Below are 15,964 nucleotides of genomic sequence, written 5' to 3'. Positions count from 1 at the left end.
TCTAAACAGAGTGCTAAAGTTGTGAATTTGGAAAGAGTAGGAATTAGGGGAGGAGTGGGATGGAGAAGAGAGCGAGTGGAGTGGCCGAAGATAAAGTTAGGCCAGAGAACCCGGAGCCGGGAGCGAGCGCAAGGACCGAGGTAAGTGACGTCAGCACATGGGAAGGCCCTGCAAAGAAAAAAAACGGTGTGTAGATGGTAATTTTTTTAAGTCTTGAGTTTAATTCTGTTAAGTTAGTTAATAATCTATTAAATAGAGGCATGGCAGGGCATCTTAGACCCGTGGAATGCACATCTTGTGCCATGTGCGAATGCCAGGACACTACCCATGGGTTTCAGAGCTTGAGCAGCAGCTGGCGTCACTGTGGTGCATCCGTGAGGCTGAGAGCTCCGTGGATAGCACGTTTCAGGAGGTGTTCACTCCACAGTATAAGAGTGTTCAGGCAGAGCGAGAGTGGGTGAGCGCCAGACAGACAAGGAGGACCAGGCAGGTAGTGCAGGAGTCCCGTGAGTGCATCGCACTCTCTAATTCGATGGTTCCTCAGTGGAGTACAGCCAGAGCCAAATCCATGGCAGCACAAGGGGCTCAGCTGTAGGGGAGAGGAGGAGGAAGTTCGGGAAAGCAATATCGTTAGGGGATTAGATAGTTAGGGGAACAGACAGGCCTTTCTACGGCCGCAGATGGACTCCAGGATGGTATGTTGCCTCCCTGGTGCCAGGGTCAAGGATGTCACTGAGTGGCTGCAGGAAGTTATGTGGGGGGAGTGTGAACAGACTGAAGTCGTGGTCCATATCGTTTTCATCAACATAGGTAGAGAGAGGGATGTGATCCTGCAGGGAGATAATAGGGAGCAAAGAAAGAGATTAAAAATCAGGATCTCGAAAGTAGTAATCTCTGGATTACTTCTGGTGCCACGAGCGAGTGAGTATAGAGATAGGAAGAAGAGCAGCTGAATGCGTGGCTGGAGAAATGGTGCAGGAGGGAGTGCTCCAGATTGCTGGGACATTGGGCCCGGTTCTGGAGTTGTGGGACTTGTACATGGCGGACGGTTGGTACCTCAACAGAGCTGGGACCAATATCCTCACGAGGGGGTGGGGTTGCTAGTGCTGTTGGGGAGAGATAAACTAATCTGCCCCGGGGGTGGGCACCAGGATGTGGCATTGGAAAGGAGAAACAATGTGCACAACTGATTGGGACAGACACATAGCAGTAGAGAATCATATAGAACGTTATTAGGTGGGGTCAGACTAAGAGAGAATCCTAGAATGTTTCACATAGAAACAGAAAATGATTCTGCCATTCCCATTTGCAACATTTAACCACTCCTGCTTCCTACCCTATCACGGACCATCCCTTTTATTATTTCCTCCCCTCCCCACTTTCGCTGCCCCTACACCTGCCTAAAACCTGTTACATCTCTAACTTTTCCATTTCTGACGAAGAGTCACAGAGCTGAAAAGTTAACTCCGTCTCTCTCTCCACGGGTGCTGCCTGACCTGCTGAGTGTTTCCAGCATTTTCTGTTGTTATTGCAGATTTGCAGCATCCGCAGTATTTTGCTACTGTAAAGTCAAAGATAAAATAAAATAACTTACATTTATATAGCGCCTTTCACGACCACCGGACGTAATGAAGTGCTTTACAGCCAATGAAGTACTTTTGAAGTATTTTCACTGTCGTCGTCGCACGTGTCCTCACACTGTCCCCTTTGGGGAACTGTACGAAGTGGTGGCAGGATTTCTGGCCACGATTAACGCTCCTTCCATGACCGTAACCATCTTCATACCAGCAATTACTGCCATGGGATCTTTTACATCCACCTGAACGTTTAATGTTTCATCCAAGAGATGGCACATCCAACAGTGCAGCACTCCCTCAGTACTACACTGGAGTGTCAGCCTAGATTTATGGGCTCAAGTCCCTGTAGTGGGACTTGGAACCCCGAACTTCTGACTCAGAAATGAGTGGGCTACCAACTGAGCCACAGCTGACACTACCGGATAGGTCTACAGTGCATGTGTGTAAACGCACGAAGCGTGGTAAATAATGTTGGTGAGCTGTAGGTGCAAATAGCCACGTAGGAAAATGATGCCCTGGCGATAACAGAGACCTCGCTCTAAAATGGGCAGGACTGGGTACTAAATATTCCTGGATATAAGATGTTCGAGAAAGATAGGGAAGGAAAGAAAGAGGTTCGGGTAGCAGTATTGATAAAGGAAAGTATTACAGTGCTGGAGAGAGAAGATGTACTGGAGGGTCCAAGGACAGAATCTGTTTGCTTAGAGTGATGAAGCAATAGAGGTACCATTACACTGCTGGGTATATTCTATCGTCCATCATCTAGTGGGAAGGTTATAGAGGATCAAATTTCCAGGGAAATTACAGATGGGTGGAGGAAATATAGAGTAGTAATAATTGGGCACTTCAATTAACCAAATTCAGACTGGGATACTAATAGTACAAAGGGCAGAGAGGGGGAAGAATTTCTGATGTGAGTTCAAGAGAACTTTCTTGATAGGTGCATTTCTGGCCCATTGAGGAAGGATGCATTGCAAGATCTGGTTCTGGGAAATGAGATAGGTGAAGTGGATCAAGTGTCAGTAAGGGAGCATTTACAGAACAGTGATCATAGTATCATAAGGCTTAGATTAGCTATAGAAAAGGACAAGGAGCAAGCTAGAGTAAAACTACTTAATTGGGGGAGGACCAATTTCAGTGGGTTGAGAACGAAGCTGGCTCGTGTAAATTGGCAAAATAGTAATCGAACAATGGGCTACCTTTAAAGAAGTGATGATTCAGGTGCAATCGAGGTACACTCATATAAGGGGGAAATGTAGGGCATCCAAAGCAAGAGCTCCCTGGATGACGAAAGAGATAGAGAATGAGAAGAAGCAGCAAAATGGGGTGTATGACAGATGTCAAGTCCAGAATACAAGTCAGAAAGTTCAGAGAGGAAGTGAGAAAGGAAATAAGATGGGCAAAGAAAGAATATGAGAATAGATTGGCAGCTAATCTAAAATGGATTCCAAAATCTTCTATAGGCATATAAATAGTAAACGGGTAGTAGGAGAAGGGTTTGGGCCGATAAAGGACCAACAAGGAGTCCTACGCAGGAAGTCAGAGGGCCTGGCCGAGATACTAAATGAACGCTTTGCATGTCTCTTTACCAAGGAAGAAGCTGCTGCCAAAGTCATAGTGAAAGAGGAGGTAGTTGAGATACTGGATGGGCTAACATTTGATAAAGACGAGGTACTAGAAAGTCTGGCTTTGCTGAATGTAGATAGGTCACCAGGAGCGGATGGGAAGCATCTAGCCTGTCATTGTCAGGAGCGGCAAGAGTGGAGACTCAGTGAGTATTTAAATTCACTTTCACGGGCTTTTTTTCCAGAGGCCAGTGTCGGGGGCTGTGAGAGCGGAGACTCAGTATTTAATCTCACTTCCGCGGGCTTTTTTTCACAGGCCATTGTTGGGAATGGTGAGAGCGAAAATTCAGTGAGTATTTAAACTCATTTTTGCAGGTTTTTTTAAAGAGGCTTACCAATCTTGCATACCAGCGGTAGTGTTCCAGAGTCATGTCATGATTCAAAATGTGACGCGGGCAGGAGGAAACTGCTGGTCGGCTGAGTATTTATTCTACTCTATAGTTTGACAGTTAAGGTTCATAGTTTAAAGGTTTAGAAGTTCTTAATTATGTAGTTATAGTTTCTACGGTCTCTATTGTGTAGCGGGGAGTGCTAGGAAGCAAGGGCCATTGAGTATATCATTTAATTGTAATATAATTGGTGGTATTGATTTAATTTAAATTAATTAAAGCAGAAGTCATGGCAGCACAGCTCGGCCCCGTGGCATGCTCCTCCTGCAATACGTGGGAAATCAGGGACACTTCCCGTGTCCCTGATGACCATGTGTGTGGGAAGTGCATCCCGCTGCAGCTACTGACAGACCGCATTGCGGCGCTGGAGCTGCAAATGGATACATACTGGAGCATTCGCGATGCTGAGGACATCGTGCATATCATGTATAATCAGTTGGTCACACCACAGGTAAAGGCTGCACAGTCAGGGAGGGAATGGGTGACCGCCAGGCAGAGTCGTAGGTGCAGGCAGGTAGTGTAGGGGTCTCTTGTGGTCATCCACCACTCTAACAGATATTCTGCTTTGAATATTGTTGGGGAGGATGGATTATCGGGGGAAGGCAGCAGCAACCAATTTCCTGGCACCATGGGCGGTTCTGCTGCACGGGACGGGAGGAAAAAGAACGAGAGGGCTATAGTGATAGGGGAGTCTATTGTAACGGGAATGGATAGGCGTTTCTGCGGCCGCAAACGAGACTCCAGGATGGTATGTTGCCTCCCTGGAGCAAGGGCCAACGATGTCTCTGTGCAGATGCAGGGCATTCTGGAGGGGGAGGGTGAACAGCCCGTTGTCGTGGTGCATATAGGTACCAATGATATAGGTAAAAAACGGGGTGAGGTCCTAACAGCTGAATATAGGCAGTTAGGAAGTAAATCAAAAAATGGGGCCTCAAAGGTAGTAATCTCAGGATTGCTATAAGTGACACGAGCTTGTCAGAGTAGAAATAGGAGGATATTTCATATGAAGATGTGACTAGAAGAATGGTGCAAGGGGGAGGGATTCAAATTCCTGGGACATTGGAACTATTTCTGGGGGAGGTGGGACCAGTACAAACTGGACAGTTTGCAGCTGGACAGAACCGGGACCGCTGTCCTAGGGGGAGTGTTTGCTAGTGCTGTTGGAGAGGGTTTAAACTAAAATGTCAGGGGACTGTGAAACTGTGCAGCGGACAGGGAAGACAGGATAGAAGCAAAAGACAGGACGGAGAAAAGCAAAAGCGGAAGTCAGAGAAATCAAAGTTGTAAATCAAACATGGCCGCAGTAAACAATAATTCTAAAAGGTCTAAGAGTAATAAGTAATCAAGGCTGAATGCTTTGTGTCTTAATGCGAGGAGCATTTGTGATAAGGTGGATGAATTAGCTGCGCAAATAGATGTAAACCGATATGATATAATTGGGATTATGGAGACATGGCTCCAGGGTGATCAAGGCTGGCAATTCAACATCCAGTGGTGTTCAATATTGAGGAAGGAATGGCAAAAAGGAAAAGGCGGTGGAGTAGTATTGCTGGTTAAAGAGGATTAACACAATAGTACGGAAGGATATTAGCTCTGATGATGTGGAATATGTAAGGGTAGAGCTGAGAAATACCAAGGGGAAGAAAACGTTAGTGGGAGTTCTATACAGACCCTCAAACAGAAATGCTGCAGTTTGGGATGGCATTAAACGGGAATTAGAAATGCGTGCAATAAGGGCACTTCGTGGGTGACTTTAATCTATATATAGATTGGTCTAACCAAATCAGTAACAATACTGTGGAAGAGGAATTCCTGGAGTGTTTACGGGATGGTTTCCTGGACAAATATGTCGAGGAACCAACTAGAGGTCAGGCCATCTTACAGTGGGTATTATGTTATGAGAAATGATTAATTAGCAATGTTGTTGTGTGATGCCCCTTGGGGAGGAGCGATCATAATATGATAGAATTCTTCATTAAGATGGAGAGTGAAGAAGTTGAATCAGAGACTTTGGTTATGAATGTAAATAAAGGAAACTACGATGGTATGATCCGTGAGTTGGCTAGGATGGATTGGGGAATGTTACTTAAAGGGTTGACGGTGAATTGGGAATGGCAAACATTTAAAGATCACATGGATGAACTACAGAATTTGTTCATCCCTGTTTGGCCTAAAAATAAAACAAACAAGGTGACTCAACATTGGCTAACGAGTGAAATTAGGGATAGCATAAGATCCAAGGAGAGGACATATAAATTGGCCAGAAAAAGCAGCAAACCTGAGGATTGGGAGCATTTTAGGATTCAGGGCAAAGGGCTTAATTAAGAGAGGGAAAGTAGAGTATGGGATTAATCTTGCAGGGAACATAAAAACTGACTGTACAAGCTGCTATAGATATGTGAAGAGAAAAAGTTTGGTAAAGTTAAGCGTAGGTTCCTTGCAGTCAGAATCAGTGGAATTTATAATGGGGAACAAAGACATGGCAGACCAATTAAATACATACTTTGGTTCTGTCTTCACAAATGAGGACACAAATAAGCTCCCAGAGATGTCGGGGAATAAAGGGTCAAATGAGAGGGACGAACTGAAAGAAATCAGTATTTGAAGGGAAATGGTGTTAGGGAAATTGACGGGATTCAAGGCCGATAAATCACCATGGCCTGATAATATACATCCTAGGGTACTTAAGGAAGTGGCCCTAGAAATAGTAGATGCATTGCTGGTCATCTTCCAAAACTCTATAGACTCTGGAACAGTTCCCATGGATTGGAGGGTAGCTAATGTAACCCCACTATTTAAAAAACGTGGTAGAGGAAAAATGGGGAATTATAAACCGGTAAGCCTGACATCGGTAGTGGGGAACATGCTAGAGTCCATTATAAAAGATGTAATAGCAGAGTACTTGGAAAACAGTGACAGGATCGGACACATTCAACATGGATTTACACAAGGCAAATGATACTTGTCTGATCTACTGGAATTTCTTGAGGATGTAACTGGTAAGGAAAGTTAAAGCACATGGGATTGGGGGTAAGGTACTGGCTTGGGTAGAAAACTGGTTGGCAGACTGAAAGCAAAGATTTGGAATAAACGGGTCTCTTTCCAAATCGAAGGCAGTGACTAGAGGTGTACCTCAGGGATCGGTGCTAGGACCACTGTTATTCACAATATATATTAATGATCTGGACGAGGGAACAAGATGTAATATCTCCAAGTTTGCAGACGACACAAAGCTGGGTCGGCGTGTGCGATGTGACGAGGATGCAGAGAAAATCCAGTACGATTTGGACAGGTTGGGTGATTGGGCCGATGCATGGCAGATGCAGTATACTGTGGATAAATGCGAGATTATCCACTTTGGAGGCAAAAACAGCAAGGCAGATTATTACCTGAACAGCAATAGATTGGGAAAAGGGGAAGTGCAAGGAGACCTGGGTGTCCTTGTACACCAATTGCTGAAGATAAGCATGCAGGTGCAGCAGGCGGTTAAGAAGGCAAATGGCATGCTGGCCTTCGTAGCGAGAGGATTCGTGTACAGGAGCAAGGATGTCTTGCTGCAGTTGTACAGGGCCTTGGTGAGACCACACCTTGAGTATTGTGTGCAGTTTTGGTCGCCTTATCTGAGGAAGGATGTTCTTGCCATGGAGGGAGTGCAGCGAAGATTCACCATACTGATACCTCGGATGGCAGCAATGAGGTATGACTACAGATGGGTCGATTTGGCTTATATTCGCTAGAGATTAGGAGAATGAGAGGGGATCTCATTGAAACTTATAAAATTCTAACAGGACTAGATAGACTAGATGCAGGGAAGCTGTTCCAGCTGGCGGGGTATTCCAGAGGCAAGGGTTAAAGTCTAAGGATGAGGGGCAAGCCATTTAGGACTGAGATGAGGAGGAATTTCTTCACCCAGGGAGTGGTGCACCTGTGGCATTCTCTACCACAGAAGGCAGTTGAGGCCAATTCATTAAATATATTCAAAAAGGAGTTAGATATATTTCTTAATGCTCTGGGTATCCAGGGATATGGGGAGAAAGCAGGGACTGAATTTAGATGATCAGCCATGATCGCATTGAATGGCGGAGCAGGCTCAAGGGGCCAAATGGCCTATTCCTGCTCCTGTCTTCTATGTTTCTATGAAGTTCTTTCGGAAGTGTAGTCACTGTTATAATGTGAGAAACGCGGTAGCCAATCTGCGCACAGCAAGCTCCCACAAACAGCAATATGATAATAACCAGATAATCTGTTTCTGTTATGTTGATGGCGTGATAAACATTGGCCATGACACCGGGAATAACTGCCCTGCTCATCTTCAAAATAATGCCATGGGATCTTCTACGTCCAAATGAGAGCTCAGATGGGGCCTAGGTTTACCGTCTCATCCGATAGTCAGCACCTTCCGACAGTGCAGCACTCCCTCAGCACTGCACTGGAGTGTCAGCCTAGATTTATGAGCTTACAAGTCCTTGGAGTACATCTTAAACCCACAACCTTCTGAGTCAGAATGAGAGTGCTACCCACTGAGCCACAGCTAACATCTTATTCCTTCCTTTCTTTGAACACTTTCTCATCTTTTTTCCTCAGCTCTAAATCAAAACAGAAAGTCCCTTCTCTCTATTCTGTCCTAGGTATTTTTGGACGCTATTAGAATCAAAGGATATGGGGATCGCGGAGGGGGTGGAGTGGAATGTGGATTTGAGGTCGACAATCAGCCATGATCTTATTCAATGGTGGAGCTGTCTCGAGTATTGCCTACTCCTGCTCCTAATACTGATGACCTTATGATTATGGGTGGGTGAAATATTGCGCATTCGCTCACTTTTAATTTAAAACTGTACAATAAGGGGAGCTAGTTTTTGCTGCAGTAAAGTGTTGTGGTGACAAATGTTCCATGATTCTGTTTGCTCAATGACTGTAACTGGCATTAATTACAGTGAGGCCTAACGATGTCACTCGGGGATTGCCCTCTGCTCTAAATTAGGAGCTCCCTTCACTGTGTCACCTCACACAGTCAGCGCACTGCCCCCAGCACAAAGACTGCTAGAAAGTCACAGAAGGGAAGGCATGAATTGGGATGAAGTTTTTTGGATATTAGTAATATATTATATATAAAATATGTACTATCCCCTGTAAAATATGTACTTTGCTGTTGGTGTTCCTTGTAAGGATAAATTATTAATTCTACAAACCATGTTACATTGTAATATTATTTTACCTATTTGCCGTGGGATATTCAGTTATTCTCTCTTCTTCTCTTAGGCAGTCCCTCGGAACCGAGGATGACTTGCTTCCATGTTAAAAATGAGCTCGCAGGTGACTGACTGGTCCAATGCGGGACCTACAGTTATGAGTGGTATTCTGTGTTACAAGTTGTTGCATCTTTGTTAACGCATGGATTGTTCTTTAAAAATAGTGGATCATCCTCGCTACTGTTGGTGTTCCTAGGCAGCCTCACGATCCAGCCATTAATCATGTAAATCATGTTTAACTGCATTACTGTTCTTGTCCTTGACTCCCCCAAACCCCTGCGCTGGCTGCTGTTGGTGTTCCTGCTGAGTCTCTATATCCAGCTATTTATTCGTTGGACCAAGGGGGAAAAACTGTGTGTCGCCTATTCTGGGACACTAATATTGGCCGAGCACAAAGTTTAGCAAACGGTGCTAATTATCGCCTCTGGCTGCAAAATTCGCCTCTATCGCCCCTGGACGTGATTCAAGCATTAATCAGGGGCTACAGACCTCTATTTAGGCACAAAATCTGGGAGCGAGGCACTATCTCTGAGCGCTACTGAAGCATAGGCGATGTCAGTGACTATAGAAGTCAGACAGACTGGCACCATCCAGTATTAAATAGGAGCACCCATCTTGCTGGCCAGCCGCACGCTGCTCATTGCAGCCTTGAACTGGACCTCGGCAGACCTGTGTTTAAATTGTCTCTTAGAAGCAGTAATGGAGAGGCCCAGAGAAAGAGTTGGGCACTTCAGTAACGAATACATTGGTGGCTCTGGTTGGCGCTGTTGAACGGCGACGGGCAGTGCTGTTCCCAGAGAATGGCATGAAATCATTGCCCCGGGAGTTTAGCAGGGTTTGGAGGGAGGTGGCTAAGCTCATCTCCTCGATGAGCCTGGTGCCAAGAACCCACACCCAATGTCGGAACAATTTCAATGAACTGACTCGGGTGGTCACGGTAAGTACCTGCTTGTCAATACATCTACATTCCCCCCATTTCAACTTCACTCTGTGCCGAGCTCAGGGACCACCTCCTTGCTGAATTGCAGCCATTGGAAACACTGCTCCTCAGTCAAATGTATATAGGAGCAGAATTGTACCCTGAACACCCTTGGAGGGTAGGTTCTCCTGTACAGAGGCCTGTTGGCAGTACTTTCTCTGGCTATGTTTGCCATACACTCTCTGCGGCTCCAGTGCCTCCGAAAGTGAAGCTGGACGACGACGATGCCCCGAGTTACTGCAGTCCAAACACATGTTTGTAATTATGTTAATTATGAAGGTCAAATAAATATTAACGACAAAATTAGTACTCAGGACACAATATTCCTTTGGTCAGCATTGAATCTCTCCAGACGTCTTTCTCCCTCAACCTGCATGTACCAAAAATGTTACAGACACGAAAAGGCTGGAAGCGCCCACCTTTAAATATTGCTCTCCCAGGCTATCCCAGACTTGATAACATTTCCCTCCACGTGTCATTCCTAGTGGCAGGCAGTAAGGCAGGGGGCGTGACTCAATATCCGGTCCGGGGCGTTGCCTGCTCGCATGATGTCATGTAATGCGGTCGCAGGAGCTCGTGGCATTATTGCTTAGCGCCAGTGCAAAATGATGAAGATTTCGCGAGCGGTGCTAAAATAGTGGCAGGCGCTAAGGGGAGGCACTAACCAACCAACATTTGCCCCCATGGTTAATTTAGTTTCTCTCTTTGTCGCTCCCAATCCCACCCGCGCTGCTGTTAGCTATTGATTCTGAAAGTGATATCGTGTTACCAAATTCAAATGTTCTATATTCAACTCCAGCAAATTTATTGGACGTGAATCTTTATTTAACGAATTTCAGTCTGCTACCTACACTGAACATTAGTATCGGATCAGAAGAATGCTGTCTTGGTTTAGGAGACTTTTCACCTAATGGCCAAAGATCATCGATGCTGTTTCTCTCTCCCTCCAAAGATACAGCCTGGCCCATTGACTATTTCCAGCATTTTCTGTTCTCATTTCAGATTTCCAGTATCCACTGTATTTTGCTTTTGTTTTCACCTTACGCTCGGTATGGTTACTTCCAGAGGCACAGGAACAAATTCTGGCAGATCACATCCGCATCTGCAAATGCCTGAAATATCCGCTAATCAATCAGTTCCAGTCGGTGTCTCCTTTCCCACCTACACCAGTTCTGCATTAGTGGCACTGCTTCTGATGTTTATAATAGGATTACAAGGATAATTTACATTCTCACAAAATGTTCTTTCAGCCAGATATCAATACATTTATTTCCAATCCTTGTTTTGAATTTACAATGAAACCCCATGCCCGTCCTTCACAGTACAGTGAATCTGTCAGTGAGACCGAGTGATTGTCTATTGCCTCCTGCTGTACCTCAGGATAAACAATCCCAGCTGATTGAATCTGAAGTACTGAGGATAAGAATCCTTTGATATCTCCTCGTCTAATATTCTCTGCACAAGTTGGAAACCAGCAATTGGAAAAGTTCAAGGATAAATCTCTTCCATTTGTGTTCAGGTAAATTACAACAGCATTCAGTGGCACTTTGACTGTGCGGTAAGTCGTCTGATATCACTACTGATAAATACATTTAGTGGGACATTACCTGGTCAATGATAACTATTTTAAGTCAGAGTCCATTGTTATTATTGTTATTTGGAAAATCTTCATTTCAATGAGCTACAATTTGTGTATTTCAACAAATATCTAAAAGTTCAATCTTCAAAACATATCTGACAGCCCAATTATCTTTATAACTGCAGTGCAATTGTATTTATTAACTTAGCATTGTCATATTACAACTCTACATTTTAAATATAATTCTCTATAATTATTGCATGCCAAGGTTGTATTTTCTGTAGTTTGCTGTTTTATTCATTTACAGTTCTAAATACTTTACTCAGGGGCAGAAATCTAAGCAGGATTTCCCCGTCCCCAACACAGGTGTACAGAAGCGAATTGCTCCGCTCCAGAAACTGACTGGTCCTCGGACAGGAATGCTTCCTGAGAGTGTCTGGTCCTCTGGCCTAGAAATTGAGTTTTGGCGCAGCCAGGGCTTTAGCGTCAGAAGTTAGTGCCGGAGCTAAGTCACGCTGGTCGGGCCCAAAATTCAATAGTTCTGCGCCCAAACGGCTGCCGGCGCTGCTGAGAGCTGTTTGCGCCTGAAAACTGGTGCTACGCGCTGAATTTTGGCGCTATTCCGGCGCTGTGGCGCCCGCTGCGGTGCGGCAGGTTCGGGAAATGCAGGCCTCCTCCTTCCCTTAAGGAGGAGCTGGCTGCACCCGGCCGCGGCCCGCAAAAATCTTTTTAAAAATGAGCCCGGCACCTCGGACAAGTGCCGGGCTTGCTTCTGTTCCGGGGGGGGGGGGGGGGGAGTCCGGGGAGGGAGCTGCGGCCAAGCGGCCGGCGGGAAAGCGGCCGGCCGCCGCGGGGCCTTTAATGCGCCGGCGCAAAGTCATGTAAGACTCTGTTGCCAGAGTCTTAGTTGCGGCTGCCACGGGCGAGGCGGCCGCAACTGAATTTCGGCGCTGGGGCCCGTCGGCATGGCAACCGGGATGCTGCGCACACCGATGACGTCATCGGTGCCGGTGCAGCGCTACCGGTGCAACGCCGCTTTAGGGCCCCAGGGAATTTTTGAACTGGCCATAACTCTGGCGCTAGTCCCTCTAGCGCCTCAAAAGCGGCGCTAAAGCAACTCAATTTCTAGGCCTCTGTGTCCCAGGTACCTCGGGCAGTGCATTTGTCTGCTGGGCTAAAGGTAGATCGATCAATTAATCTCTCCTTGGTCAAACATCTGTTACTTTCATGTTGTATTTACTCCCATTTCATTGATTGATTCCACAATGTATTCCCAATTATTCTTACAATAAACCCTGTATTCAGTTCCACAGGTAAAATGATTAGATTATATCATTGAATGTTGCTAATGGGTTGCAAGTTTCACTCTGAGTTCCATCAAAGTGCTGCTTTTGCTCCCAGTCTGCTGTATAATTTTCCTGTTGATTTCCCTTCCTCACAGTGAACTTAGTGACGATTGTGATCCTGTCTCGGGGAAAGTGCGGTCTCTCCAAATGTGTCACTCGTTACCTGGTGGCCATGGCAGCGGCGGATCTAATGCTCGTTATCCTCGACCTGATATTGAGGCACATTCCGATTGTTTATAATGAACAGTTTTATTTCCTGTGGTCCATCGACATGTGTAATATCCATGCCGTCCTGCTGTTCGCAGCCACAGACTGTTCTGTCTGGTTCACCGTCACTTTCACCTTTGATCGATTTGTGGCCATTTGTTGCCAGAAGCTGAAAACTAAATATTGCACCGAGAAAACGACGGCTGTGGTTCTGGGAACAGTGACTGTGTTGAGCTGTTTAAAGGACATCACCTGGTATTTTATGTTCACAGGTTGGTATTTGCATGGGAACGAACCCTGGTTTTGTATTGTCACAGACGATGTTCGGAATTCACTGGTCTGGGGAATAATCGAGCTCCTTCATTATATTCTCACCCCGGGGGTCCCATTTGTGGTGATTCTGCTGCTCAATGCTGTCACCGTCAGACACATTTTAATGTCCAGCAGAGCCCGCAGGAGACTCCGGGGTCCCAGCAGTGGGGAGAGTCCCAGAGACCCAGAGATGGAGAGCCGCAGGAAATCCATCATTTTACTGCTGGTTATCTCGGGAAATTTCATCCTGTTATGGGCCGTGTTTATGGTGTATTCTATATATTGGCGGACGTGGTATTTGGGGTATCAGTCTATAATTGTACCTGATTATGTAAAGGAACTGGGATTCATGCTGCAGCTGCTGAGTTGCTGCACAAACACTGGGATTTACGCCGTGACCCAGACTAAGTTCAGAGAGCAGTTGAAGAATGTGGGGAAATATCCCTTTACTCTGATTGTAAAATTCATTAAAGGATGAGAAGAAGCAGAGCCTTTGCAGCCGAGAGTTAAGAGTTTCCTGGGACTGATATTGTGGTGCCCCACACAATGATGGTGGCTCTGGGGCCTAGCACAAAGATGGACTATCTGCGACCCCGCACAAAATGTCAGTCTGGTGTCGCACACAAAAATGGCAGCTCTCTGATCCCTCACAAAGATATCAGCTCTGGGGCCCCGCACAAAAATAGCCGCTCTGAGGACCTGCACAAAGATGGCGACTCAGGGGCCACGCACAAAGATGGCCGTTCTGGGGCCCAGCACAAAGATGGCAGCTCTGGGGCACGGCACAAAGATGGCAGCTCTTGGTCCATGCCCGAAGATGGCGGCTGCGGGGCCCCAAAACAAAATGGCAGCACCCGCGCCTCACAAAAATATGGCAGCTCGGGGCCACGCGCAAAGATGGCGACTCTGGGGCCCGGCACAAAGATGGCGGCTCTGGTTCCCCGCAGAAAGATGGCGACTGTGGGGCATGGCACCAAGATGGCGACTCTTAGTTCACGCCCAAAGCTGCCAGCTGTGGAGCCCCGCACAAAGATTGTGACTCTGGGGCCCGGCACAAAGATGGCGGCACCCGCGACCCGCACACAGATAGCAGTTTGGGGCCACGCACAAAGATGGCGGCTCTGGGGCACGGCACAAAGTGGTGGCCCTTGGCCCACTCCCAAAGATGCGGCAGCGGGGCCCCACAAAAAGATTGCGGCTCTGGGGTCCCACACATAGATAGTGGCACGCGCACCCCGCAAAAAGATGGCGGCTCCGGGTCCTCGCACAAAGATGGTGGCTATGGAGCCTGGCACCAAATGTCACTTGTGGGGCCCCGCACAAATTGGCGGCTCTAGGGCCAGGCACAAAGATGGCGTCTCTAGGGCCCAGCACAAAGATGGCAGCTCAGGGGCACGGCGCAAAGATGGCAGCTGCTGGGGCCCGCACTAAGATCGTGGCTCTGGGGCCCAGCACAAAGATGGCAGCACCCACGCCCTGCACAAAAATGGTGGCCCTAGGGCTGGTAAAAAATTCCAGCTGTGGGGCACAGCACAAAGATAGGGTTTCCGGGGCCCCGTACAAAATAGTGCCTCTGGGGCCCCTCACAAAGATGGTTGCACATGCTTCCCGCACATACATGTCGGCTCTGGGGTCCTTCCAAATAGGTGGCTCTGAGGACTCTCACAATAATGGCAGCTCTGGGTGCCCACCACAATGATAACGGCTCTGTGGGCATGCCACAAAGAGGGCGGCTCTTGGGCACGTCAAAAAGATGGCAGCTCTGGGGCTCCGCACATAGATGGTGGCTCTGGGGGCACGGCAAAAAAGATGGCGACTCTGGGTTCCCAGCAAAATGATGGCGGATCTGGCAGCCCGGAACAAAGATGGCGGCTCCGGTGCTCCGATCAAAGATGGCGCCTCTGGGGCCCCGGCACCAAGATAAGAGCTCTGGGGCCCTGCATAATGAGGGCGTCTCTGGCTCCTCCCACAAATATGGAGGCATCCTCGCCCATCACAATGATGGCGGCATCCGCAACCCTCAAAATAATGGCAACTCTGAGGGCCAGCACAAAGATGTCGGCTCTGGGGACCCGCAAAAAAATGATGGCACCCGTGCCCAGCACAAAGATGGTGGCTCTGGGATCGGCACAAATGTGGCAGTTCTGGGGCCCAGCACAAAAAGCCGCTCCGGAACCCCATACAAATCGTGCGTCTCTGGTGCGCGGCAGAAAGATGGCAGCACCCGCTTCCTGCACAAAACTGGCAGCTCTGGGGTCCGCCCAAAGATGGTGGCTCAGAGGCCTCGCACACAGATGGTGGCTCTGTCTGCTCGCCACAATGATAGTGGCTCTGGGGGCATGCCACATAGATGGCGGCTCTGGAGGCTCTGCAAAAAGCTGGCGGCTCCGGGGCCCCACACAAAGGTTGCCACTCTGGGGCTCTGCACAAAGATGGCTGCTCCGGTGTCCCGCACAAAGATGTTGGCTCTGGGAGCCCGTCACAAAGATGTTGGCAACGGTGCCCAGCACAAAGATGAAGGTTGTCACTTGGTGGCGGGTTGCGAGTATCTGGAGTGTGGCAGCTGGAGGCCCGGTTACCATGAGAACGGGTGGCGAGGCAAAGCCACCTGGCCTGGCCCACAGGAGCCTGAGCTGCCCAGCCCGAGGAGGAGGAGGCCCGGCACCAGGACGTTATTTATATCATTATAAAGCTTTATAAT

General features: G+C 47.6%; 1 protein-coding gene across 1 annotated transcript; it reads left to right on the top strand.

Moving 5' to 3' along the window:
- The first annotated feature begins 12,905 nt into the window (after positions 1-12,905).
- On the top strand, positions 12,906-13,741 carry LOC147091322 (putative G protein-coupled receptor 139). Its single transcript, XM_085976505.1, has one exon. It carries the CDS (start codon positions 12,917-12,919, stop codon positions 13,739-13,741), a length of 825 nt encoding a protein of 274 aa, XP_085832631.1. The 5' UTR covers positions 12,906-12,916.
- The last annotated feature ends 2,223 nt before the right edge of the window (positions 13,742-15,964 follow it).

Source organism: Somniosus microcephalus, unplaced genomic scaffold (genome assembly GCF_052327205.1).
Source record: "Somniosus microcephalus isolate GS21.2 unplaced genomic scaffold, FLI_Smic_1.0 unresolved_chr3, whole genome shotgun sequence".
Lineage (NCBI taxonomy): Eukaryota > Metazoa > Chordata > Chondrichthyes > Squaliformes > Somniosidae > Somniosus > Somniosus microcephalus.
This window is presented reverse-complemented; position numbering and strand designations above follow the sequence as displayed.